The sequence below is a fragment of the Filicampus tigris genome, chromosome 16, assembly GCF_054856515.1.
Source record: "Filicampus tigris isolate MCC_2025a chromosome 16, RoL_Ftig_1.0, whole genome shotgun sequence".
Classification (NCBI taxonomy): domain Eukaryota; kingdom Metazoa; phylum Chordata; class Actinopteri; order Syngnathiformes; family Syngnathidae; genus Filicampus; species Filicampus tigris.
Window position 1 is genome coordinate 15849942 of NC_141232.1, and position 27729 is coordinate 15877670.

Consider the following 27729-nt stretch of genomic DNA (forward strand, 5'->3'; position numbering starts at 1 on the left):
GTATAAGACAGACTGATATACTGTGCATGGACATCACTACAGTATAGCTCTTCACAGAGGATAAAAAATGACTGTGATCGCTGCTGTAGTGAATCTCTAAATGTGTTGCTGCACTATTTTAAAGCGGAACTCAACCCAAACCCATTCTGTTTTTAGCCATCTCAGGGGCGGCCATTTTGTCAGTTCTGTCGACTGAAAAGGACATCACAACTACTCATGGCACAGGTAACGACCAACCATGGCTCAGCTTCAGAAAACAGGTCAGCCGCCCCCAGAGATGGTTAAAAACGAGCGGATTAACTCTTATTCCACATGATGACATGGGGATGTGCCAGCTGGAAGCAATGCATTTCATTTCTAAAAATCATTTTCAACTCAACTTTGACCCAAAAGTGAACCAATATTATATATAAAAAAAAGTGATTTTTTTTTTTTCTACTTCAGATCTGATAAGACCTGAAAGGGTTTCGTTTGTTCCGGAGGGTTTGATGAGTGATTACAAACAAGCAAGTGTACCCAACCCTTTTATTACAGCATTTTTCAACCAATCCTTTTAAAATGTCCTGTTCCACAATTCAACCCCCCCCCCCCCAAAAAAAAAGAAAACAATCAATACATTTTACATGTTTGATCTAACTTTTCTTCAACAAAGTGGGTGCTGTAGTAATATCAACAATCTGTTGAGGTCAAAGGTCATTAAAACAAATATTTATGTCAATGGAACGACAATTTCCAAAGAAATCAGAGTTGGATGGTGCAGACCTCAAGTCTGCAGAGAAAGTTCTTCCTACTGAACTATGTTTTTGTTTTCTTTGAAACAGTGTTCACAGAGAGCAGAGAGTCACATGAAAGCTGCCCTCTTTATCTGATCAAATTTTTTTTAATGTAACATGACCTAGTTTTACCAGATAACTGAGACAAGCAACCAATGATCTCACAGGGGTCACATGAAACACATAATGTGCATATATTTATGTCCTTCAAAACATAGGATTTAAAAGCTTTTTTTCTAATCCCTTGTGAGTTCCTGTCACCACACAAATTGACAAATCGCAATGATGACTGGCCCTTGACATTATTTGATGTTAAATTGTCTTTCCATATTTACACTATAGAAATAAAATATCAAATACTTTTAGAGAAAAGCATGCTTGTGGGTTTAATTCAGGACCTCTGAGTTTTGCATCTTTTTGACATCCAAATTTAAATATTTCACACATATAATTTGATCCCATGATTAAACACAAGTTAGGCACACTGCACACCAAGCGATGCGGCCGAAGTGGTCCGTTATGAAAACATTACCTGTGGTTCGACTCGCACCTGCACACCAAATGATTGTGCCCTGCATATCAACTGACGCCCTGCAACAGAGAAAACTGTGACCTGTATCAGCTTTTGAGGCACCACACATAGTATTCTGTACTTTTTTTTGTATAATCATTTGGCGGCGTTTTTGCTTAGTACCCGGAAATACATGGTTTTTTTTTGTGTCAAAGCATGGTGTGCAGCGGGCCTTATTTATTGTCGGCTTTTGTTTGAATCCAATGTGAGAGAGAAAAAAAATAAGATTTCTATATTTTAAATTTCTATAATTTTCTGTATGTCACACTTTTCAAAATGTTATGGTATATAAATTATCATTGTTCTTATTTGACTTAACGAATGACTTATTTTTCATTGATTAGGGAAGAGCTACCCAAAGTGAAATATAATAACTAAAAGAGGATACTTACGGATCATTCTGCATCAAATATACAACAAAGATGAATTCATAATAAACATGATGCTTGTAGGTCTTTTAGGTGAGCATTTCCCATGGTGTTCTTGTCACCAATGTCCATTTTTAGTCTCTTAACTCAGTCTTCTAGTGCAGCAGCAGGACTCAGTCAAAGTTAAAAAACAGTTTTGATCCAACCACAACAAGTCATCCAGTCCAATGATGACAGTCATCCAAATCTCTTCCTGCTAGTTGTTCCACCATGACAGCAGCCCCAGGCCTGGCTCACAAATGGTCCCCTAAGACAAGAAAGTGTCTGTGTTTTTTTATCATGGTATACTATTCTAAATATTTCAACATACACTCATTCGCCACAACATGAGGTACACAGGCATGACGAGCACATTTTAATGAGATCCAATAGAAGAAATTAAAGTTCTGCCTTTATAAATACTATAATGCTTACTTTTGACACTGGCAAAGAGAAATTAACTCAGCATTAGGAATTGCACTATAGATTCTAGTTTTCACTAGTTTTGCATCAAAACTGTCAGTATGATGACTACTACAACCACAATAATAAAAATATTGCCAATGTTTGTTTCAATAGTAATGGATGAAATTAGATTGCAAAGGTAAAAATAAAAATGGGCTTCACTTATACAGCACTTTTCTTCTTTCAAAATAACCAACACTATTTTAAGTGCAGTTTTACCAGACGGTTTGTGAGCGTGTATAATGTTGAAGTATATGAAGCCAACTGTAGTATATTATTTTCAACAGTAAAATTATTGTCATCAATTCTCCAGCACTATCACTTTCTCCTGGCTAGGTTCTACATAGTGGTATACTGTACTGTATTGTATTGACCATTTTAAAAAACATAACATGAATACTTTTTAAGACAGCTGTGGCTTAAAACTTACATAATTCAAGTTTTGGAATCGGAATAGGTTGGTGGTTAAGCACTACCGGTATATATACATGTGGGTGTTATGAACAAATTAACAATATATATTATGAATATTGCTGCTGTGACTAATTTAGCAATCCAACACTTCAATCATTTTGGTGAAGCCACCAACCATATAAAAGCCATGTTTTGTTTGATTAAACTCATATCGAGTGCCCATCGTCCGTAACATTGAGTCAAAACTTGGGACAGCACAAACAAAAAACTGCTTCAGCAATAACAGATCTTACTATTAGAGTATATGGGGCTTCTTTCTTCTCGCCGGTATCTTGTGCCGGAGGAGGAGCTGTCGACTGGCCAGGTTGGGCGGGTGGCGCATCAGTTGTCGGGCCTGTAGGTGACGTGTCCAAAAATAGCTCATCTGCCACTCGAAAACGAATCTCCTCTCCCTGGTCCATGTAGAGGTCGTGTGCGCCTTCATCCGTCTCGTATTCCCAAAGCCAAACTTGTTCGGCTTCGTCGCTTGAGCTGTAGCTAAGGAAGACTACAGTCAACACTATAAATCCACTTCTATTAAAATATCACACACCAAAAGACACTTCATCAGAGGATACAATTTAGTGGGTTGCTGAAGAGACTCTGGCGGGATGAGAATGTCATCGAAGAAGCCCATGGTCACTGCGAAATGGAAACGGTCAGCTGTCAGTGTTCAGCCAATACTCGTATAGTAGGGATGTCACGATATCCAAATGTCACAATAAGATAATGTCACGATATGAACCTCACGATACCAGAATGATCATGATATTGTGGGGAGGTTGGCGATCTATGAAAAGCTCACGATACTGTATAAAAGCTCATGATATTGTAAAAAAAATTTTAAAAATAAATAAATAAAAAAGAGCTCCTATATAAAAAAACAAAACAAAAAAAAACATCATAACATTCTGTTTTGTACGTACAGTAATAACAACATTCACAAAAAAATTGGCTTGGCCAGTTATAGGCTCCTACTGGCGATTAGCATGGGTCTTAAACATAGGTGGCATCAAATTAAATTGCACTAATAAACTAAGCACCAGAAAGTGCTGGAATTGCACAAATCAACCAAATCAATCACAAAAACAACTTGAGCTTATAAACAGATTTGCTGCTCTTAATATTGTGACATGACGACTACGATATATTGTGGCAATTGTAATATTGCAATATCACGATATTGTGACATCAGATGTTAGAAGTGTGACGTGTGCGTTGACTAAGATGTTCATCTAAATGTGTTTGTCTCTTTGCAGATTGCAACAACCTTTACCAAAGAGTCACTAGAATCGGGGTTCCGGACGCACTGTTTTTCAATTTTTGCAATTCACTTTGCACTCATGCTGTGTGTGCTTGCTTCAAGTTCAACCACTTAGTTTAACTGGATCTGGATTCAAATTCCAGCTCTCAGGAATATCAAAAGTAAAACCACTAGAACAAGCAGAGGAATTGGAAGATGAAAATTTATAACAGCACAGGCGTTATTCAAATCAGCAAGGTGGATTAATTTTGGGTTTCAACCGTTGAACGACAAAAACTGTGGACAGACATTTTACTGTCTGCAAGCATTGCTGGAAACTTGTCCCATACTTCTTAGAGAAAAACTATGACCAATGTTCCCTCCAAGCTGCGCGCGTGAGCAATTACGCACCGCTCTCACCCTCTCAGTGCGCACGGTGATGATGGCGCGTGCACGCACACATTGCATTTCGACACGTTTCCTTCACTTCCACCCAAGTTTAATCCCCAAACCGGACAGCACACCATTCCCACTTCCCTTAGAGTTTCAGTAGTGCGCCCGAGGGTGCACACTCAGTTGTTCTATTATAGTTTGAAGCATATATTGACACACATTTACCACTGACGTGACGCCGCAGTAGACACACGGACCGCTCCATTCAGGAAGTCCAAACATGGGTGTAGTTTACGAGCCCCTTAAATGAACCTCTTTTGTGGCTTTCAGAGGTCAGGTGAAATGTTGGTGTTGTATTAAATGACATATTTTCCTCAATTAATGAGTGCACAATGTGGGACCATATTGATACAGATTGTATTGTATTAATTAATCATGCTTAAAATTACCTGTGTGCTAAAAAAAAATAATAATAATAACAACAACAAACCAGGGCTGATTTTATTTGCGTCCCAAATATCTATTCAATAATTTGTTCTATTTTGATATATAAGTGGTTTAAATTAGTTTTTGTTTGGATAGGCTCCAGCACGCCCGCAACCCTTGTGAGGATAAGCGGTTTGGATAATGGATGGATAGATCTACATCAGGTATCTTATGGTCTCAGGTTTTTGGAAATATGTGACATGGGTTTGGCCACCCTGCGCATGTCTGATGTCCAAGGGTGGTCCAAGGGATGCTCAGGGAGTTTGTGTGGATGCATCTCCAACTTTTGAGCTCACAAATGTGTGCACTATGCATTTCTTCAAATGAGCTCAAATTGTGTTATTTTAATTAGACACATCAAGGCGGACAATGTGCAAAATAAATTCCAGCAAATTAATAAATGGGATTACCATGAACGCCCTCCTGACTGCAATACTTGATCTTGCCGACCAGTATCTCGTCCAGAAACGGGTGAAAAACAACATACCTGAAATGAACTGACAGCAAAAAGGGGATCAAGGTAAAGTCTTTCAAAGGAATTTGTAGCTTTCACACATAGCATCATCTCATCTTGTGTTCCAAGGCATAAACGTTACATAAAAACTGAAGTCAAGATTACTGCCTTAATAATTTTCTTATGTACTATGTTGCTTCCCTGTACATAAAGTGGTTGGACAAAAGTACAATAATAAAACATAAAATTAAAAAACTACAGTATCGGTTTTATTTAGTCACTGGTAAAAACCATGTAATGCTACTGGTAATGTGACTGAAACTAAGTATTGCAATGTATATACAGAGTTCATAATATTTATGCAACTACGATGTGAAATTGATTAGCTATGAAACTAGCATCGCGATCAGATCACTTCAAATCACAATCAAGTAATCGAAAACGGGAGAAGCTCTCAGTAGAGGATGAAACATGGTTTTACCAATTAGATCATGTTTTGGTTGTTTAAGTGCTTAAAGGGCACTTAAAGGAGAGGCTGAATTTGTAAATGAATGAAAGGCAAACATTTGTCTCATTTTAGGCTAAAAGGAGGTAGTGGACAACATGAAGCTGCAATAACAGTCAGGCTACCACCTCATCATACCTTTAGTGTGTGATGCACCATCCCCTGGGAAAATGTATGAATCTTCCAGTTTTGTGATGTCATACAAGCAGATGCAGAGGCCGACATTGTAGACCACCTGAGGTAAGAAGAGTGTTTTACCATTAAGCTGAAAAGGGCTGACTTGTCATGATGCAGTTGCATTTGGACGATACACTACTTTCAAAAAGTTATGGAAATTTGACTCATGGATGAAATTTCAGGATGAACTTAAAATGCACTTTGATAAGTAGAGGTGAACTTCATTTGACCTTCTCTAAACATCTTCTCAAACAAAGACAGAGACTGTTCGAGGTTCCTTCCTTCGATGGAATTTTCCCTTAGCTCTTTGCCAAGTGCTTGTTCATGTGGGGTTCAGTAGGTTTTCTTGAATGTGTGGTTCTTGAGCTGCTCAATGAGTGCCGCGCATTGAGATAACGTAATTGTGAATTGGCACCATTTGAATAAAATTAACTTGATCAATACATTTCCCGATTCAAATTAAAGTGGTACAGTATTAAACATTCCTCTCCATCGTGCTATTAACATTTTCACATCATGAAATCAAGATGATACTTTGCCATTGCAGGGCTGCAAACTTATGGAAAAAGGCCACTGATCTCACAGTTTCATCATCAGGTTGCAACAAAGATACTAAGAGACCGGATCAGTTACAGAAAAGTGAAGAAGTGGACGTCCTTGAAAATGTATTGGTTGATGCATGGCTGAAACACCTGTGCAAAAAGTACTGAAGCATTGAACATTTTACCCATTTAAAATGTTAAAGAAGGTTAAATTGAGCTCGAATGTAAAACTTATATTGTGGAGCATTTTAGGTTCATCATGACATTTCAGCCGAAAGCCCAAATATGACAAACTGTTTATGAGTAGCTGACTTTCTTACAACATGCATGCTCGTTTTTTCTAACCATGGTTTATTAGAGAAATATGTTAATTAAACGATTACTGTGGTTGTATTTTGGGGAGGTTTTGTCTAATAAATTGGAACCTTGATCACGCACGTAGCGGGGCGTTGGATACAAACACAAATTAAGATCCCACGGGATCTTAAATTGTAAATATGCTAGAGAATGATTAACTTTGCTCGCCTCTTTCATCGGATCAGATACTGTGGCAGTGATGCAGATGTGCTTCTTCAAGCCTCACTAATCATAAAAAAATACAAGCAAGCTGAGGTTTCAGCACGTAGCGACGTAGGCTCACCTTGTTCGCCAGCTTTTTGTTCAGCTCCTCGGACACGGCCTCGTTGAGCTGTCTGTGAAAGTTCCACGGAGAGATCCTGACTGTGTCAACCATCTCCACCAACACAAACATGGTGCACACTCGAGCACACGCAACTCCAAACACAGCAACGGGTGCGAGCTACATGTGAGAGTTGAAGAACATTTCGTTTTCTCAGCTATTAAACGTATCTAATAAAAGCATACCGAAACAAACGTAAAATTGTCGTAGACAAAAGTAGGAAACATGTTGACACCATGTGAATTTTTTACGACAGCGGTGGTTGGTTTACGATATTTTTATGACAGCGCGGGTTGGTTTACGACATGTCATGAAATTTAAAGGGACCGATTGGTGTTTTTCTTCGGCCTAATGTTGTACAGTATTTATCTTTGCCAATTATAGCATTACAATCTATGTATCTTTGCCAATTATAGCATTACAATCTATGTCCTTTATTTACAGATGTAAACATTTTAAATATCCCTACATGTTTGTCAATACCGTTGTAAATATTCATTTTTGAAAAGCTCATATTCACAATCAGGTGAATTTAGATTTGTCGTTTAAAAACTAAACTTGTTTGATCATGGTTCAGTGACCTTTGCTTTTCTGTTTGCGTGTTTACAACAAAGACCCCGACAGTAAAATGAATTTGATTATTTTATTATATTAATTATTAGCATTGGATACATACACATTATAAAATGAAAATTGCACACATTTTTCATGAGCTACAAAATCATGTTCAATTACAAAATAGAGAGTTATGGGAACAATTCAATTGAAGTGGTTCTCGTTTGATTCTTTTTGCAAAAGCAGACCAGTGAAGTATATTATAGGGAACTTGACCACACACGGATAATACAATTTCATCTGTTACTTCTTTTCAATTGAAACGCACCAAACCATAAACAACATTGCTTCACATAGGAGAAATGTTAATGACTGTCAAAGTATTTAACATTTGAGTGTATGGAGGGCTAACACGGGTACTCATTCACGTTGTCAAAACAGTAACAAGTAAAATATTTAGTATTTAACAACTTTTGTCTGACTATGAATATCCAAATTATGAAATCAGGACCATGAATGAATACAGCTCTCATCTAGACTGGCAGCCAACAGTAAGTATCTTTCACTTTAATATATATTTATTTTGTTATGTACACGTGTGTCTATACATAGTGCAGCAATATAGCACATCATTTACACCAAACTCTGATTTTTAAGCACATTTATGGAGCGTTCGTCACTATATTAAAAAAGTATAGAACGAGAAGACAAAAATTAAATTAAAAAAAACGCATGATTTCTGCACTGCACATATAGGATACAGGTCATTATTATATTGTTTGTGAATTCATGTATGAATACTGAATTATTTCATGACCTATCAGGTCCAAAATAATGACACACAATATAGATTTATTATTAAGAGCTAGATGCCTGCAAAGAATAAAAGACTCATCAAAAATACCAAAGAAACAAAGTGCCAGTGTACAGGCATCTGGACATTATTGGACTAGATTGTGTGTTGGGTAGTTAACAAAACTCCATGGCGGACCAAACTCTCCCCCCACCATCCCTGCACCCCCTCAAAAGAAAAATAATTAATTTGTTCAATGCAAATGTCATGTTACAGGTAAGTATGGTGAAAAAACGTTGATTAATCTTGATTGACATATGTTACCTCTTCAGTTCCCCAAGTTTTGACCATTCCAGATTTTGAAAATGCAAAAATACACATAAAGGCAAGTTAATGCTAACAATAATAGCAGCATGTACATGGTTTGGAGTAAGAAAGATGGTCACATCAAGAAATACACAGATATTCCCTCACACCTCAGAGTAAAAGGCTATTTTGTTTGCAAAATTTAAATCAAGGACGGCAGAGGTCCAAGTCAATAATTACACCAGAAAAGATCAACAAACACCCAAAATATAATTTACATAGAGGAGTGTGGGCTGAATCACATTCTGCTTTTGAAATCTGTTTGGACGGATAATTTCAGTCAGAGCTACAAGGAGTGCAACAGTGATGACTATCAGAGACTGAATGCAACTTCACCATTGCTCCCACTATACTGTGTTGCAGTGTTGCAATAAAGAAAAAAAAAATCCATAAATCACATTGTATGTTTGGTAGCTAACGACTGCTACTAATTTAGATTAATATGTGGATTTGTGAACTTTTTAAAGGCAGAGTAATAGGTCTGAGGGCCAGAATTCTTGCTGATTGGCTGATTGTTCAAATATTTATTTTTAGCACTCATGTACAAATGAATATATATATATATATATATATATATATATATATATTTTTTTTTTTAAATCATGATGTGATTTCCAGATTTTTTTTCTTTTTAGATTCCGTCTCTCACAGTAGATATGCACCTATAAGAAACATTTCAAACCCCTCCATAATTTCTAGGTGGGCGAACTTGCAACATCGCAGGGAGGTCAAATACTTATTAATCTCACTGTATATAAGGACAACTGTCAATGTATAAAATGCTGCAGGGTCATGTTAAGCCATACGTAAACAGTGTGTGTTACTAAAATAAGGACTACGCAAGTTAGTATGATACAACGTGAAATTGATGATTTGCAAAGCTTCTCACAAAAAGTTGGCTGTGCTTTTGTATGACTCTGCATTGTGCAATCTAATCAATGGCTGTGTGCGCTTTTCATCTGTCCAGCGACCTTGTGTGTGTGAATGTGTTCTTTCCAAAAAGGACTACAAGTGCGATTATCATAAGTGTTCACACGGTCTCTTCCTCCACTACATTCACATTTCCTGCCTTCTTCATCCATGCGAAGACCCTTCGATTGCCACTTTAAGCCTCGCCTTCCATCCCTCAACCAATTACTGGAGCTCCTTCATCCTGTTGAGCGCAGAGCCAGCTTTGAACCACCCAATCTGCGTCTCATTGAAAGTGTGGTTTAGGGAGATGGACTCCTGGCTGCCATCACTATGTTTGATAACCGCTGTCAGTGGCTAAAGGAGGAAACAGATCATTAATGACTCATGTGCATTATAGTCACTCCAGGCAGGAGTCACTCCAATGTGTTTATCATTGTGGTCGTAATTTGCAGTGGTGTAAAACTGCACTGCAACGTTAACTTCAAGTGCAATAATGAACATTGTTTAAATTAAGAGCTCTCCGACACCGTCACTCAGAATTAGCGTATATATTGCCAAGAATAGGACGCTCTTCATGGCTGTTTAATGGATGCAGGGGGTGGCCTACCTTGCCAGGGACAAAGGATTTCAAGCCGGTGATTGAAATGTGGTCATCGGGGCGAATTTTGTCATAGTCACTTGGATTGGCAAATGTTAGTGGCAGCAGACCCTGCTTCTTCAGGTTAGTCTCTGCAAAAAAAATAAATAAATAATAATAATAATAATAATGCTAATTAAAAAAAAAAAAATTCACAACAATAATTGAAAAAAAACCCAACAACAACAAAGAAGCAGTAAAATCCACCCATTTTTGTCCATCTCAGGGGGCGGCCATTTTGTTACCTGCTGTCAACTGAAAATGGCATCACAGTTGCTCGGGGCTCAGGTAACAACCAATCATGGCTCAGCTACAGAAAACAGGTGAACCGTGATTGATCAAAACCTGAGCCCTGAGCAACTGTGATGTCATTTTCAATCGACACAAAGTGACAAAATGGCCGCCCCCTGAGATGGATTAAAAACCGAAAATTTTGCTGCTTAACTTGATATTCCACAAATGCAATTATTAATCAGAATATTTAGATTTGTGGAGGCACATAGAACAAAAAAAAAAGAAAGAATATTGTCAAGAAAATTTGGGGTTTGACTTCCACTTTAAAACTACAATTTGGAGCAGTTGGAGATGTGAGACAATGCATGTGGGTGTTTGTAGTAGATACTGTCCCGATACCCTGACTTCCTCCAACTATCCAAAAACATAGGTTTGTTTGACTGAATGAAGTTGTCTATCTCTATATGTCAAATTTATAGGTGATCATCTCACTACAAGTAGATGCATGTTGCAGTTTTCAGATTAAGCGGTGTAGAAAATGCACAGATGGAGGATGGGTAGAGTCTTTGCTGTTAAAGTAATCTTTGAAGTTCCCTCAAAAACTTACCGTGGATTCGAGCAAAGCTTTTGACAATGATTGCGCGTCCCCCCAAGTGTCGAGGTTCCAGGGCAGCGTGCTCTCTGCTGGATCCTTCACCGTAGTTCTCATCTCCAACCACCACCCAGTCAACTCCATTGGCCTGGGTTAGACAGTTAAAGGCTGCTGTGAAGTGTGGCTTGGTGAGGACAAACACTGAATAGCATTTGCTTGGCTCCGAACCCTGATGCGCACCAAACATTGAGCCGAGACTCCTTGAGGAAGTGGGTTTCGTGCCGCTTGCCAGTGAAGTCAAGTCAAGTCAAATTTATTTATATAGCCCTTAATCACAAGAAAGTCTCAAAGGGCTTCACATGCCCATAATTGACAACATATTAACGACATTGCATGGTCTTAACCCCCAGGAGAACATTTTTTTGCACGTTAGGTCACATCCTTCCATAAGCAATGGTTTGAACAACATATAAAGCCCAGAAAATGTCAAATGTTAAGTATTCAATTCGATTTTATAGTTAGGGGGTGAACATAAAAAACAAAAAAAAGTAACTACAGAGAAGTAATATTTCTTAAATGCTTAAATAAAACAGCATAAAGAATACAGTATAAAGACTTATCGTATTAAATCATGAATATACAGGGCCAATGCCGGTTCTGAGGGAGCCACCACTCAAAAAGGCTTCATGTGGATTAGGATTGATTACACATTTTGGTGTTTAAATATAAAATGCTTAATTCTCATTTGTTTTATGTCAGTTTGACTGTAAACTTCAACTGCTTGTGATAAGTGACAGTGTGAAACAAGCATGCTTTGCCTCTTCAAGTGAGAGTCTTCATTTCGTTTCCTCAAAGTGATGTTTTACCACTCTCACATTTCTTGATAGTAAGAGAGAATTGTGCTTTAAGTTTAAACATTTTTAAAGCTGCAGTAGAACTATAGTTAAAAAAAAGTTTTTATATAGTCCCTCCCTATTGCAGATTTTCACAAAGATGGGTCGAGAGTAGGGATAGACCGGTTATCGGGCAGGCCGATTATCGGGGCCGATATTTGGCATTTTGGCGATTCGGCACAAGCCTTTTTTTTTTTTTTTTTCATTTTAAGGCCGATAAATTAAAAACTGCTTTATTTGTGCTTGCTGCAGCGTGCTTCTCTCTCTCTGTTTGCTGCACGACTGGCCCTGCACAGGCAGATTGGCCCGCCCAAAGCACCATCTGATTGGTTCCTTGTGCAGTGCGTAACAGCCAACCAGCGTAAAACTGCGTGCTTGTCCCCTGCTTGCTCTCTCGCTCTGTCTCCTGGACGAGCTAGGCACATACACGACGGGAGTCGGCGAGTTAGTAGTTCAAGGTAATGCAATAGACTTCGGTGACATTTTAGTAAATGTCAGTCTACTATAACTCACTTGTAACATTTCTATGTCATATAAACACAAGGGGCAGTTCTGCTCGCCACAGTAAGGTGCCTTGCGGCTCAAGCTAACCACTCCCCCAATGTCACAACAGTTAATTTGTTTTGTGAATGACATGGCTCCTGAGAGAAGTTGCTGATAATATCGGGAAATGGTGATAAAAGTAAGATGCGAGTGAGTGCCAGTGTGTGCGTGGCTGTGTGTAAGGCACGTAATGAAAAGCTAAACACAACTTTATAGAGCACTTTAAAACAACCACCGCTCCAAGTGCTGTAAAATTGACGGCAAGGTACTGCATGTGAAAGTCCGGTCTTGGAAACATGCTTATTTTTCTGGCTAGTAGCTGCGTTGAGGATTCACTTTTATGTTTTTGAACGATAAAACAAAGATGTGCGAAAGATAAACATTTCAGTTATAGTGGATTTACTGGAAGGAGGTAAATAAATATCGGCTTCAAATATCGGTTATCGGCCTCCTTGACTACTAATAATCGGTATCGGCCCTGAAGAAAGCATATCTGTCTATCCCTAGTCGAGAGCATATACTCTGTGATAATCGGCGTATTTGCATCTCCGCCTTCAAATGGCAACACTTGAAGCTCACCTTGTAGTGGCGAGCCACATCCGGCACTCCATCATACTCTCCAGTAAGATGGTTCTTGACTTTGTTGACTGCATCATTCTCTGTGTTAACAGCACCGATCAGCATGTTGTTCGAGATGTTGTCGAGGTGACCACGGAATTTCAGCCAAGGCCCGGCGGCACTGATGTGGTCAGTGGTGCACTTTCCCTTCACCTATAAGATCAAAATGACAAGAGAGGAACAAGAAATTGGAATTTACCATAGGCATCTTAAGTCCCTATCAAGTCAGTTGACAATTCGGTTCATTTTACTGTTTTGTCTGATTGGTGCTTCATTCACAAACGCTCTGCTTGTGTATGATCGCCAAACTTTATTGGACTTGCGATGCGGCGTTGGAAGTTTGGGTATGTTTGAGCACGACTGGAAAGAGACATTGCCCGCTGACATCGTGGCGGACCTCTTCCATCTCCCAGCGCTACCACTGCGGAGAAAACGGCGCCGAGGCAAGCTAGCGAGATTGAAAATGGAGCAGGTGCACGCTTCGTCCCCTGCTCCGTCCCGGACGCACGGACGTACTCCACCGCTGTGCCTCGCCCGGGACCCCACTGCTGGCTGCCTGATCCCCGTCGGCGAGGAATCCGCCGCCTACCTCGCGCCATCGGACTCGGTGTGAATTGCCAATTTTTCAAGGAGCTTCCCAGGGCCCGCCAATCGGAGGTGACACGCACACCTGCTGCTGCTGATGCCCCCACAAGGATAGCGTTGTTGACCGCCCGGTCGTTGACCGCCCGGTCGTTGACGAACAAATCGTTTATCCTGAGGGAGCTATTTCTTTCCAGCGACTTGGATTTCCTCTGCCTGACGGAGACTTGGACTTGCGCCGGTGAGTGCAGTGCGATGCTTGAACTATTACCGCCTGCATGCTCTTATTTGGATGCGCCGAGAATTTCAGGCCGAGGTGGAGGAACGGCGACTGTTTTTAAAATCAAATTTAACCGTTCAGCAGCTTTGAGGGCACTTTCTTTGAAGTTGCCAGTACCGTGCCAATGCTGTGCCTGTGCTCTGCGCTGTCATATACCGTCCTCCCAAATACAAGGAGTTTCTGAATGACGTTTCAAATCTTCTTGCCGAAATCATGTTGCGATATGATCGCATCCTGTTCATGGGGGACTTTAATATTCACGTGTGCTGTCCTGAAAAACCACTGGCACCTTTTAAGACTCATTGACTCTTTCAATTTGGTGCAGTGCCTGGCTGGCTCCACTCACAAACAAGGACATGCTTTAGACCTTGTCCTTTCTTATGGTCTGTCGGTCTCAAATTTGAAAGTTTTGGACAATGTGCTTTCTGATCATATGACTGTGCTCTTTGATGTAATGTTTTCCAGTGCTGTCAGAGTTAATGCTAGCGAGCGCAAGGCCCGGGTTTTCAACCACCTCACTGCTGGGCAGTTCTCTGATGCCTTTGATCAGCTCTGTGTTCCCTCTTCAAACAGAGGAGCTCAGCACTTGGTTCCATTCATCTTGCCTTAATATTTTGGACTTCGTGGCTCCATTAAGAATTATGCGGCAAAAAATTAGACCGGAGCCATGGTTCAATGAGAGCACTCTCTTGTTTTGAATGCCACATTTGACCCCTCTGTCCAAGTTACTTGTTCAGCAGTGTTTGATTCCTTTGAGCCGGTTTCTTTGACATTTTTGGAGGAAGTGGTTTGCCATATGGAACCATCGGGCTCTTCTTATGACTCCATTCCCCCACACTTCTTTAAGGAGATTGTGCCGACAATTGGTAAATCGGTTTTGGCCATTATCAACAGCAGCCTGTCTTCTGTTGTGGTCCCCCAACATTTTAAGCATGCTGTAGTGCAACCCCTGCTGAAAAAAACTGGCCTTGATCAAGCTGTGCTATCAAATTTTAGACCCATTTCCAAGCTGCCTTTTCTGTCTAAAATTCTGGAAAAAGTGGTGCACTCACAGCTAAGATCTTACTTGGATAAACACAATGTCATGGAAGTTTTCCAGTCCGGCTTGAAGAAGATGCATAGCACAGAGTCAGCCCTGCTACGTGTTTTCAATGACATCCTCCTGGCAAATGACACTGGAGACCACGTATATCTCGTTTTGTTGGATTTGACTGCAGCTTTCGATACGGTAGACCACAGTATTCTTTTGACTCGCTTGCAACACCAAGTGGGCATCAGTGGATGCGCTCTATGATGGTTTGGAGCCTATTTAGCTGGCAGGACTTTTTCTGTTAGCCTAGGTTCCTCTGAGTCCCGCTCTGCCCCTCTATCATATGGTGTTCCACAGGGTTCTATTTTGGGGTCATTGCTGTTCTCATTGTATTTGATGCCCCTGGGTTCCATTCTTAGAAAACACGGTATTTCCTTCCACTGCTACACGGACGACTGTCAAACCTATATCCCGCTAAACAAAAAAAGAGGCTTTCTCCTTAAGACCACCACTTTTGTCCTGCAAAGACTGGATGTCACTGAATTTACTAAATTTCAACGAAAAGAAAACAGAAGTTATGGTGTTCGGTCCTAGTGGCTCATCTCCATCCCACCCTGTTGACCTGGGCCCCCTGTCTTCATATCTGAAGCAAACAGTCTCAAACTTGGGTTTTAAAATGGACAGTGATCTTAAATTGGACCAGCAAATCAGCGCTGTTGTAAAGTCGACAGCTGGCTAAGGTAAAGCCCCTCCTTTCCCATCAGCACTTAGAAACAGTGATCCATGCCTTTGTTACATCTCGGCTAGATTACTGCAATGCACTTTATTTTGGAGTCAGCCAGTCCTCCCTCAAACGTCTCCAGTTGGTCCAAAATGCTGCTGCCCGCCTACTAACTGGAGCTCGGAAGATCGAGCACATAACACCAATTATGGCCTCCTTTCACTGGCTCCCAGTGCATTTCAGGGTTCAATTTAAGATTGTCCTATGTGTCTTTAAATCATTAAATTGCCTCGCCCCGGCGTACCTCTCTGAGCTCCTCAACTCCTACGCACTTTCCCGCAGCCTCAGGTCTGTTGACCAGGCGCTGCTCGAGGTGCCGAGGACCAAGCGGAGCCTCAGAGGGGATCGAGCCTTTTGTGTCGCTGGTCCTTCCCTCTGGAATGACCTCCCATTGGTTGTTAGGCAAGCGCCCTCTCTGTCCATTTTTAAAACCCGGTTGAAGACACATTAATTTTCTCTGGCTTTTGATCAGACCTGAAATTTTCGGCTCTTTTCCGGTGTCAATTGTACATAATGTTTTATGTTAATTTATTGTCTTTATTTATTATTATTTATTTATATCTATATTTATTAATAAGTGTATGACAGCCTTGTATTGTTTTTCTTTAGTTATTGTATTGTTTGTCAAGTGCTTTGTTACAACTCTAGCTGTTATGAAATGCGCTATATAAATAAAATTGTATTGTATTGTATCACAGATGGCAGCACGGTGATCGACTGGTTAGCACGTCCGCCTCACAGTTCAGAGGTCGCGGGTTCGATCCCGGCTCTGGCCTCCCTGTGTGGAGTTTGCATGTTCTCCCCGTGCCTGCGTGGGTTTTCTCCGGGCACTCCGGTTTCCTCCCACATTCCAAAAACATGCATGGTAAGTTGATTGGATACTCTAAATTGCCCCTAGGTGTGATTGTGAGTGCGGATGTTTGTCTCTGTGTGCCCTGCGATTGGCTGGCAACCAGTTCAGGGTGTCCCCCGCCTACTGCCCATTGACAGCTGGGATAGGCTCCAGCACGCCCCGCGACCCTTGTGAGGAGAAGCGGTACAGATAATGGATGGATGGATGTATCACGGATCATCACGTCCTTGCTTCCCTGCAGATTTTTAAAGGGGAAGTCAATGCAAATATTATTTTTTTTTCCTCAAGAATATGTTCTATGCATGCCCACTAGTTGAAGCAGGGAATTCTAATAAATATTGTGTTTGTGGAATAAATGTTAATCCACTAATTTTTAGCAATCTCTGGGGCGGCCATTTTGTCTTCTGTCAACTGAAAATGACATCACAACTGCACACAACGACCAATCACGGCTCAGCCGTTGTGCTGTGGTAAAGTACCGTAGCGGTTCTTTGAAGACTTATAATTACCATGACGTCAATGCTAATTTCTGCTAGCCCCTCTATTGTGTGCCTCACATTATAAGTTAACATAAAGGTAGCAGCCTCTCATGCGGCAGTTTCACAGTAAACTTCAACTGAGAGTGACAGAAAGCAGCTTGAAGCAAGGACGCATTAACTCAAGATGTCCCGATCTAAGTCCAGGTTACTTGATTTTGAGTATCTGCCGATACCGAGTCCCCATTCAATACCGCTGATATGCAATGAAGAAGAAAAACAAGACCACATCAAAATTGTCTCAATCGTCTATTGTTTTTAATGTAGTTATCCCAAGATGATACCTTAGTATATGGCTGTAAATCAGCAGTGGTTCAAATCAAGTAAAGAATAAAATATTCTTGACTTTAGGAATTAAGAACATTTTTAAAAATCTGATCTTTTTTAGCAGAGACCGACAAGCTAAAATTCATCGGCTCTCTGCACCTATTTCTGATCATGTCCATCAGACCGGGACAACCCTTGCATTAACTCTTATTAGTAGAACGTGCGAGTGACAGGCGTTTAGATGTGTTCATAGCACGCAGGAGGGGTAAAACTATATATTTTTTTTAAAACAGATTTTTGATATGGTCTCGATATAACACGGATTTTCACCAACTGCGAGTGGGTCTGGGATATATACCCCCCCAAAAATGTGAATTCACTGTAAATCAAAGAAAAATGAATCCAACTACAGAACGAGTTGGACTAACTAGAGAGTATGTCATATGTTGTGCGTATTAAAGAAGCTCAAATTATTTCAGGGAACTGAGACTTTGGTTTCACCTTTATCAGGACCTTCATGTCTTCCAGGTCTCTTCCACTCCACTTGTCGAAGGGCTCCAGTAGCTGCAGGCGATTGCTGGAAGGGTTCACGTCCACCTGGACAACATCAAATATAAGTCCTTATTGTTTTCCCGCTTTTCTTTAAAATACGGACTACAATTAATTGTATTTGAATAAGACTTAACACTCTCTAGCGTACTACATTGCTAACTGTTTTTCCTTGATGTTGTCCCACTACTAAAAGCAAATTGATTGAGCTGACCTTAACAGAGCTGCCCTCAGCTGGAGGATGCTGGTAGGTGTCCTGGCCAGGGTCAAAGTCTCTGGAGGGGAGCTCATCACCACTGGGGGGCTCCAACTGAAATTTCTCTCCGTTAGGAGCGGTCAAGTAGTCTGTCTCTGGATTGAAGTTGAGGGTGCCAGCGAGAGCCAAGGCAGTGACAATCTACAACATGTTACAGAAGAAGCATTTAAAGTCGCAGTGACCAAAACTGAGAGTTATAATACTTAATTTTGACACTGCCCAATATTTTCAATTATAATGCTAATAGTGCAGTTTTCAAATGGTTTAATTACTTTATTTATGTTTGTGCATCTGAGCTGTATTTCCACATATTGCAATGCTTTGGCCTACAGCAAGGTTTACCTCGGGGGAGGTGACAAAAGCATGAGTAGCTGGATTAGCATCATTCCGAGCAGTGAAATTTCTGTTGAAGGAAGTGACAATAGTGTTCTTCTCTCCTTTTTTCACATCCTTCCTGTTGACAGTGAATATGCACAGCATCTTAGCGTGAAAGACTTCCTATTTGGCATTCAGAACTTCATTAAGTCAATTTTGTAAAGTTCAAATCAAAGTAATAAAAAAAAAAAAAAAAAAGTCCTTTATTAATTTCTATCCTAGAAACATTACATTTCCATTTTTGACTCTGGTCAGTGAACTAAACAGTATAAGTCGTACCTGTCCCATTGACCAATGCAAGGTCCACATGCATTGGCTAGTACAATGCCACCAACATCACTAAGGATCTTGGCCTAGATGAGACAACATTAATTGTAAAGAGATGCTTTCCCGTTTCTTCCATGCACACACACACACCCACACACACAGCTTATGTGTTAATAATTATGCCGATTGATGAATTAAGTATACTGTATTGGACATTGTACGAAGTTCTGACTCACATATCCGTCCCTCTCAATGGTGGCACGGATCTGTTCCGAACCAGGGGTGACTGTGAACTGGGCCTTGCACTTCATGCCTTTGTCCAAGGCCTGCTTGGCGAGAGAGGCGGCTCTGCCCATGTCCTCGTAGCTTGAGTTTGTGCAGCTACCAATCAGACCTGCAGGTTCAGTGTCAAAACCCTCATTAGGTACGCATGCACAATCTGATGAGATCCAACATAAGAGGTACTCATTTCGAATATGTGTATCATTAGAGTTGCTGTTTGCTGTGGTGCAGAACAGAAATCACACCGATGGGTGTTTTTCATCTTTTGATGCAACTATTTATCCGCATTCATATTGTGTATATATTCTTCATCATTACAAAATTAGTTTGATCAGAGAACATTTATATTGTGATTTGTGTGAGAGTTGAAAGAGGAGAACCCTGAGCTTCCTGATTCAGCAGTAATGTGATCATAGCAGGTCAATAACACAGCTGGTGGCAAAAAGGAAAGAAATATCCCATTTCAATCGACAAAGTATTAGAGATGAAAAAAAACAAAGACTTACCAACTTTAACCTCGAGGGGCCAGCCGCTCTTCTGAGCAATGGCACCAATGTCAGACACAGGGTGGGCCAAGTCAGGAGTGAAAGGCCCATTGATGTGTGGCTTCAACTGGTAGCAGAGTTAAACAATGAATAAAGACAAGACAATCATTACGTGGGTATGTTTGCAACTAAACAATGAAGCAGAATTTGTGTCCAACAATGCTGAATAGACAGCGAGGCGGAACATGTGACAGAATGAAACTGAAACGGGAGTGGAAAAAAAAAAAAAACATTTCAGTCTAACAATGAACAATAGAAGAACGTAAAATTGGCTGAAGTGAAATTATTTCATTAAGAGCATGATGACATATCATGATTTCCAGAGCTGGGCAGTCCGTCCCTGGGCCAGACCGACCGGATGCCCATTTTTAGGGCGGGGGGGCCGTTGGGTGTCAAATTTTTTAAAATGGCTGGACTGAGCATGGCCAGAAGTGGATTTTAGTCCGGCCCACTAATCGGCCCTCATGCGTTTGACGTGGTCGCGAAGCGGCCAAATTTCATCTCAGCCTACTCAGCGAAAGGCTTCTTTTCAGGCTTCTTTCTACTCCCGAGTCGGCGCGAGCGACAACTGCCACGTTGATTCACGTGACTGTTGGCGACAGGTCTGCAACACATGCCAAAATTGTTGCCCATCATGAATTGTTGCTGCTCTGATCGGTCCATTATGACACATGTTGCGATGACATGCAGTTTCCCACACGGAGAGGAGGAGAGAGAGGATGCAGCACACAGCTCGTTGCTGCTGCAAAACAAATTAGTTTGGCAATAAAATTAAATGCATTGTCTCGTAATCTCGGACCCTTTATGGTTGTAGCAGGTACGATATCCATTGTTGTCGCTGTCTTTTTGAAGCGACGCCCCCCGACTTGGAACTTAATGGTTTCAAAACAACTTGTGTCCACGAGGATATTAAGCTGCGCGCAGGACTCAGGTATGACGCTGCCACATCAAGGTTGAGTTCATGCACTTCTTCTGGCGTCCTCTACTTCCGGAAATATGCCGTAGCAAACCTGCTGTGTATAGTGGTTTGCTGGTATGCTTTTATTTTGAAGGCCGTGAACGAAGGGAAGTGTACAAAATAAATAAGTAACTTGTTGAATGCGACTTCTGGCCGTCTGTTGGACCCAAATAATTACACAATACGACAAAACCAACCGCGGGGCTCGCAATGGAAGTAAGCACAGGCAGTTGGGTAAGTAGTAAAGTACTAGTGGCGCATTTTGAAGCGTGTCCACAGCGGGTTCGAATTGTGAATTAGCCAACTAATGATCCTTAAAAAGCTTCTGCCTTTAGCATCTCTCCCTCGGCGGCGTCAATCTCGGACACTTTTTTTGGAGGGGGGCGGAACGGGGCGGGGGCGGGCAATGTTTATGAATATGGTTGGAGGGTCGGGCCGGAAGGGTATCCAGGTCAAGGGTGGAGGCTCGCGACCGGCCCGGCAAAAAAGCTCTGATGATTTCTTTCAAATGACATTGCAAAATCTGAGGGGCACCAACTTTTGACTTTAAATAACAGATTCTAGAACTTCCTACAGTTTAAGCAGGTTCAATTCAAGACTATTTAATTCCATTTGAAATCAAATTTTAGACCAATGCCACAATGTTCCCAACGTCCCACATACATGTCAGCATCTCTTAACGCTAGAACACTAACGTTACAATTAGTAACACCATCACAAACGTTGGGTACATTTAACCCGATAATACAGTTTTCATCAATTTATGTAAAAGTACAACACTGTGCGCCAAATTGGAAGTTGTCTTGTTTTATTTCCCAATACAAAATATCACATAAAAAAAATTGTGCGGGAGAAAATCACCCGACGTTAGTGTTCTAGGCTTAAGAGTGCCGACTAAAACCACATTACTGTTTTATTGGTAGGGCTGCCTGCAACTAACTATTATTTCAATAATCAATTAATCTGCCGATTATTTTTTCGATTAACCAATGAATCAATTAAAAATAATAATAATTCTTCCCATGATTAAACACCTTTACGATAAGCCATGGACCAGCAAAAAAGTAAACAAAAAACATTCAAATGTATCCCATACAATATCTTCCAAATAGGCCTTATTTCAGAACAGTAACACTTGAATCGTATTCATTAAATTATTACCATCACTGTAGTAAGTGCAAGTTTACTTGTTACTTTAGACCATATTTAAACACTGCTTCAGATGACCATGGTAAAAAAAAAATTGAATAAAAAGCAAAAGAGACAAATAACAGTCATTTGTCTTTTTCCCTCCCAGTATTGTTTTGGATAGTTTATAATGCTTCAAAGCAGGGGCGGAGTCACGGGTGGGCCTGGGTGTGTCAGGCCCACCCAGATTGACAGACTGCCCACAGAGATTGACAGACTGCCCACCCAATGAGATTCATGAAAAAAATTATATACTTTGAATTTTTTTGTAAATTATTATTAAATTATTTTTGAATTTATGTTTTGCTGTGATTTTTACATTAAGAATGGCATAATTGCGGTTGTCTAAGGAAGTTCTGAACTTCATATTATTCAGTTTGTCATTTTATTTGAATATACGATGTGTCGGGATAGGAGGATTGTGCTCAGTGAGAGAAATATTCAGGCCTACCCTGATTTTACCAGGCCCACCCATTAGCCACATTCTGGCTCCGCCCCTGCTTCAAAGAAACTATGCTCAGAAGAACACAGAGGTGAACCAAGTCATTTGTGTGAAGTCTATCTCTATTTAAATGCATTAATTTTCATGTCATTTTTTTTTTTTGCATTGAACTACTCTTATTTTTGCCTTGCCTGAGGGCACCTCGACGTGGTCGGTATGCAGACTAGTATTTCTCCTAGTTGCACTTTTTTTTTGTTCCCGTCAGGAATTAACACGTAATAATTCATTGAAATTATTAAATATTTAAAAGACTTTAACAACATACTGCACCTCACTAAGGTTAATCTCAATGGTCTGGTCATATTCGCAACCATCATCAGGAACCAAGTCATCTTTGAACTTATCAGCTAGAGAAGCAATCTCTATGGAACGAATAGAAAAGAAGAATCATGAATCACATAAATACAGATGAATGATTGAACACTGACTAAATATCACAACTCACAAGAAAGACTGTCAAAACAACTTACCTCCACGGCCAGTTTTCTCAAGATAAGTCTTCATGCGATGGTTGTAGGGGAAAAGGGACGTGGTAGCGCCAATTTCAGCACCCATGTTGCAGATGGTGGCCATACCTGGTAAGTAAAAGGATCACCTACATCTAGGAGAAAAGCACTAACCTGCAAGAATATTGTCAAAAGGTGGGCATATTCCTGCTTTCCGTTGATCTTAAGGCCCTGATACACCAAAACGACGTTCACCAACAGTGACAGACGCTTACCCCCTGTGGCGTCCGGCCGGCTGTCGGCACGTCACGCTGGAAAAATGCAACGTAACGACAGACAGCGACGCTGACCATTAAAGTACCTTCTGCGCATGCATAAGATGTAATACCCTTCCATATCATAGTAGTCACTATTCTCGGAAAGATGTTGGCCGGGGGCGGATTATAAAAACGTAAACAATGCATTCGGCTATATTCTTCGCTCACGATGAACTCCCACGCATAGTAACCCTCACGTTCTTGACACGGCATTGTGAAATACTTACATTGTTAACCCTCGCTCTTGTACTTGTAAGAAGATTAAGGCGGCAAAAGCGTGCTTCACTGTTTATCCGCATTTGTCACATCCCGTTGGTGCTGATTTTCTAGCTAACAGCCAATCAGAGTGACCAAATGTCACAACCGGCGACGCCGATTCAACATGCGTAAACGCCCCCCAGACGCTTACAGACGGGTTACGGCACTACGACGGTGGTCACTACACCAATCAGACGGCGCTGAAAGACGCCACAACGCTTCACGACCTCTGACGTCGGTTTGGTGTAACAGGGCCTTTACACCCCCCCCTTACCTGTACAAGAAATTGAGTCAACTCCAGGCCCATGATACTCTACAATGGCACCGGTGCCACCCTTTACAGTCAGTATGCCTGCCACCTTCAGGATGACATCCTTTGGAGAAGTCCAGCCAGACAGGGAGCCTGTTAGCTTCACTCCAATCACCTGTAAGCAAAACACAAACCAGGTAAGAATACAAAATTAGAGACGAACACACTCAAAACTCATCAAGAAAATCCCGTTTTGTCCAAAATAATGGAAAGAACTCACTTTGGGACACTTGAGCTCCCAGGGGATTCCGGCCATGACATCCACAGCATCAGCCCCACCAACGCCGATACAGACACAACCCAGACCACCACCATTGGGAGTATGTGAGTCTGTACCAATCAGCATCACCCCAGGATATGCATAATTCTCCAGGATGATCTGCACAACACAAGAGACATTCTCAATTTCACATGTCCATTCCCTGATGGTATATGCAAATGCGCTTTTTCTGTGTATAAAATTTGTAGGCAGCCACCTCTGCCAAATTGAGAGCCGCCTCTGGCCCAAGAAGCTCTGACATAATGAAAATCTTTATCAGAACAGCCTCATTTTTTTAACTTCAATTGCGCTATTTCTGTATTAGAAACAGTTGGGAGTGACTCTTAAAACCATTTAGAAGAACTGCACCACAAATAAACACAATGAGAAAAATGGCAAATTTGCTGCCCAACTGCAAATGTGTGGGACAATTTTCAGGATTTTCAAAATGGTAAATATTGTTTCTTTTGTAACCAAGCAGATCTCATTTATTAGGAAAAAAGGACGTCAAACAAGCATTGCACACTATCCTGCCCCCCCCCCCCGAATACTCTGCGCAGTTCGGCAAAAAGAAAGCAGCTTTCTAAATAAGGTGAACAGTGCTTGCTTCAGCCAAAAGAAAAGGAAACACTATTCAAAAAATGTTTATCCAAACCACATGACTTTGTCTAACAAAAGATTGCTAGCTTAATGCAAATATACAGTTATATTGTAATGTTAAAATCCATAGAGAGGCTCACAGAAATAAGCATCAATGTTGCTGTAATTAAAAATATTCAAAAAGATTCAAAGCAAGGCACTTTGAAATCTACTGTGAGAAATTGAAAATAGTAAGAAGAAAGGACACTGTGAACACTGTGACTGTTGAACTAAAATGGGTGCGACTACCATGTAGCAGGGACCCATTTAACTGTACAACAGTGCTCTTTTGTGATTGTTAATTATATAATTTAATTTAAAACTGGCTTCTCTGTACTCAAGAAAAAGAAAATGCCTAATGAAAATAAAATACATCAAATACTTTACAGAAAGTGTTTGTTTGAACCAGTAGCGTGCAAATGGTCAGAATTATGCCACCTCCACTTCAATTTGAGCCAGGGAAAACTATGGTACTGCTAGGTGTAAACACCACATTAATCACGCACCTGATGGATGATTCCTGAACCTGGCTTCCAGAAGCCTACTCCGTACTTGGCACCAGCAGTTGCCAGGAAGTTATAAACTTCCTGGTTCATTTCCTGTGTCAGAAGTAAATATAATAGTGAGTTATTATAAATGAAACTTGAAATTTGTCATAAGGTAACATAAACAACTACACCACATTTGTGCATTTATACACACATTTGTGCACTTATACAAACAAACGTATTTGAGACTTGAGCATTACACTTACTGGACTTTAAGGTTAGCATTTGCGCTCACCTTAGCCCTCTGCAGGTCTTGAGCCCCTCCGATCTGAGCCTCAATCAGATGATCACAGTGGATAGTGGACGGCACTGCCACCTTGGGTAGACCACTGCTGATGAACTGCAGCATTGCCATTTGAGCTGTAGCATCCTGCATAGCCACGCGGTCCGGACGCAAGCGCAGGTAAGTGCGACCGCGCTCGATCTCCTGCCCTGCCGGATCATCCAGATGACCGTACACAATCTTCTCAGACAGAGTGAGAGGTCTGTTGAGTCTGATGGAGGGGACGGAAAAATTAGGGGGTTGCAGCAGTCTACCATGGGTGCATTATGGGACCACTGGGGAACTGACCTCTTTCGCACAATGTTGATGTTCTCGTGCATCTGCTCATAGCTAACACTGGAACCAGGCTCAAAGCGGCTCATTGCCACTTTGGCCTTGGCACTGAGGGCAGCAGACACATGCAGTCGCCTTGCGCCGGTTCCAAGGGCCAGCTGCACCAGGAAAAACAAAGTAAGATTCCAAGAAATAACATGACTTTTATTGTGCAGTTTAGGGATAGACACCAAGTTTGAAATTATACAGTAATGCAATAAAGGAAAGCAAGGCAATAAATTGATGGCAGACCGAGAGCACAGCTTGAAAACAAAACAAGTGGTAGACCAGTAAAAACAAGGCCTATAAACAAGGTTAAAGTCCAACATTTTAGTCACAAAAACTGATTATGCTAATGAAACTGACATACACGATGACAGCCAACATGAAATAGCTGATTACTGCCATTTTTAAGCATTATAGCAAAAACAAATACTTCAATAATTCTGTATACTCTATCAAACTGTATTTCGCCTGATATCACAGTGTCACAATGGACACTCTGAATATATGTACATGAACCCTTCTCAGCTACATTTTCCAACCTTCCAAGTTCCAACAACTTGCAAACATAGCAACATGTTAACCACTGCCCCGTTTTTTTTCTCTTGCAAAACAAGTGACACAACGATAATATTCACTCTCCTGATCACTAATGTGACACACTGCCCAAAATGTTGCAACAGATGTTCCAAACATTGTTTAACCTTGCCATCACCTTGCAAAAGTCCAGTCGGATTACAGGTGAATGAACAATTGCCTCTTGCTAATTTGACAACGTATATGACATGATTTAATATTACGTTTAATATTCACGTCAAACCGGACGCAAAGTACTGTATACCCGCTACACGGTTACATGCGTCACAGCTTCGAGTCATCCAGGGACACAGTGACCTGCCTAGCAACGATACAACCCGCACTCTAATATGCATTTTACCCGCAATCAGTATGCCATAAACGATCATTAGTGGACCCCGTTCTACAAAATGCATTTTTTGTCATGTATATTGCATTTAGAAAGACAGCTCATATCTGTCATAAGAAATAAGTAAAAGTTTCTTACCCGCAACCGAGTGACGGTAAAACAGTAGGACGCCATTTTGTTTCGTAAGGATGAGTGTCGCACTGATATGACGTGTCCTAATTCAGACCTGTTATTTAAGTGTTTTTTTTTATTATTATTATTACAAATTTTATTTTCAACAACGACTATTGATTTTATCATAGAGAAATACAACAGTCAAACAGGAACCAGTACACAATATAAAATAAAGTACAATAAAATAAAATATTAATAACAAAAAATGCTAGGGCTTTTCACATAACATGTATTTGTCAATTATACAAATAAGATTAATAGCATTTCTATTTTTTAAGTCTCACAGTCTTCGAAAAAGAAGCAAACTCGATGTGAAAATAGAAGAAATTTGGTTTCATCTTCAACATTTTACATTTGTGGAGAAACATTTTTCCAAGGATCACAATAGTGCTGGCCAAATAGTCATTATTTGTATCTTTTAAAGACCTGTTATTTAAGTACACTGTATTACAATCAGGTACCTGTGATGCCTAAACAGTTTGCTGCAGTTTTTGATTGATTTTTTTTTCTGGTGTATGCGTGCTGTTTAGGGGTTGCATATATGGCTCTGTGTTTGATGCTCCCATCACTGATGTTACTGAATCCCCAATTAATTGTGCTTGAACCCATCGTGTCATAAAAACAATCGCAGAGTCCATGCTCTTTTCGAATCTGATTTTGTATCTAGTACATCACCTGCAATATCACATTGGCACTGCTGTGCAAATAACTTA

The 27729-nt window shown here is 40.7% G+C and overlaps 2 protein-coding genes and 1 long non-coding RNA gene across 4 annotated transcripts; 1 reads left to right on the plus strand and 2 right to left on the minus strand.

Annotated features, from left to right (window-relative positions):
• Nucleotides 1-574: 574 nt before the first annotated feature.
• On the minus strand, nucleotides 575-7422 carry polr3h (polymerase (RNA) III (DNA directed) polypeptide H). Its single transcript, XM_086056781.1, has 6 exons — nucleotides 7110-7422; nucleotides 5889-5985; nucleotides 5202-5288; nucleotides 3248-3311; nucleotides 2924-3155; nucleotides 575-2019 (listed from the first exon to the last, which is right to left on the minus strand). The coding sequence occupies exons 1-6, from the start codon at nucleotides 7218-7220 to the stop codon at nucleotides 1969-1971; spliced, it is 642 nt and encodes a 213-aa protein (XP_085912907.1). The 5' UTR covers nucleotides 7221-7422; the 3' UTR covers nucleotides 575-1968.
• A 355-nt stretch (nucleotides 7423-7777) lies between these two features.
• Nucleotides 7778-27055, minus strand: LOC147134973 (aconitate hydratase, mitochondrial-like). The gene is made up of 18 exons (XM_086055625.1): nucleotides 26981-27055; nucleotides 25891-26033; nucleotides 25555-25813; nucleotides 25278-25370; nucleotides 24094-24252; nucleotides 23838-23988; nucleotides 23013-23117; nucleotides 22813-22904; nucleotides 19856-19961; nucleotides 19304-19461; nucleotides 19080-19153; nucleotides 18768-18879; nucleotides 18384-18566; nucleotides 18122-18217; nucleotides 13253-13444; nucleotides 11253-11385; nucleotides 10382-10503; nucleotides 7778-10128 (listed from the first exon to the last, which is right to left on the minus strand). The coding sequence occupies exons 1-18, from the start codon at nucleotides 27014-27016 to the stop codon at nucleotides 9997-9999; spliced, it is 2346 nt and encodes a 781-aa protein (XP_085911751.1). The 5' UTR covers nucleotides 27017-27055; the 3' UTR covers nucleotides 7778-9996.
• Nucleotides 13902-19672, plus strand: LOC147134974 (uncharacterized). 2 transcript variants are annotated; one of them, XR_015090122.1, is made up of 4 exons: nucleotides 13902-14114; nucleotides 16663-16829; nucleotides 18149-18416; nucleotides 18500-19672. It is a non-coding gene; the product is annotated as an uncharacterized LOC147134974 (long non-coding RNA). The 2 variants fall into 2 exon arrangements; XR_015090121.1 differs by having other exon boundaries at nucleotides 13974-14114; nucleotides 18149-19672.
• Nucleotides 27056-27729: the final 674 nt, after the last annotated feature.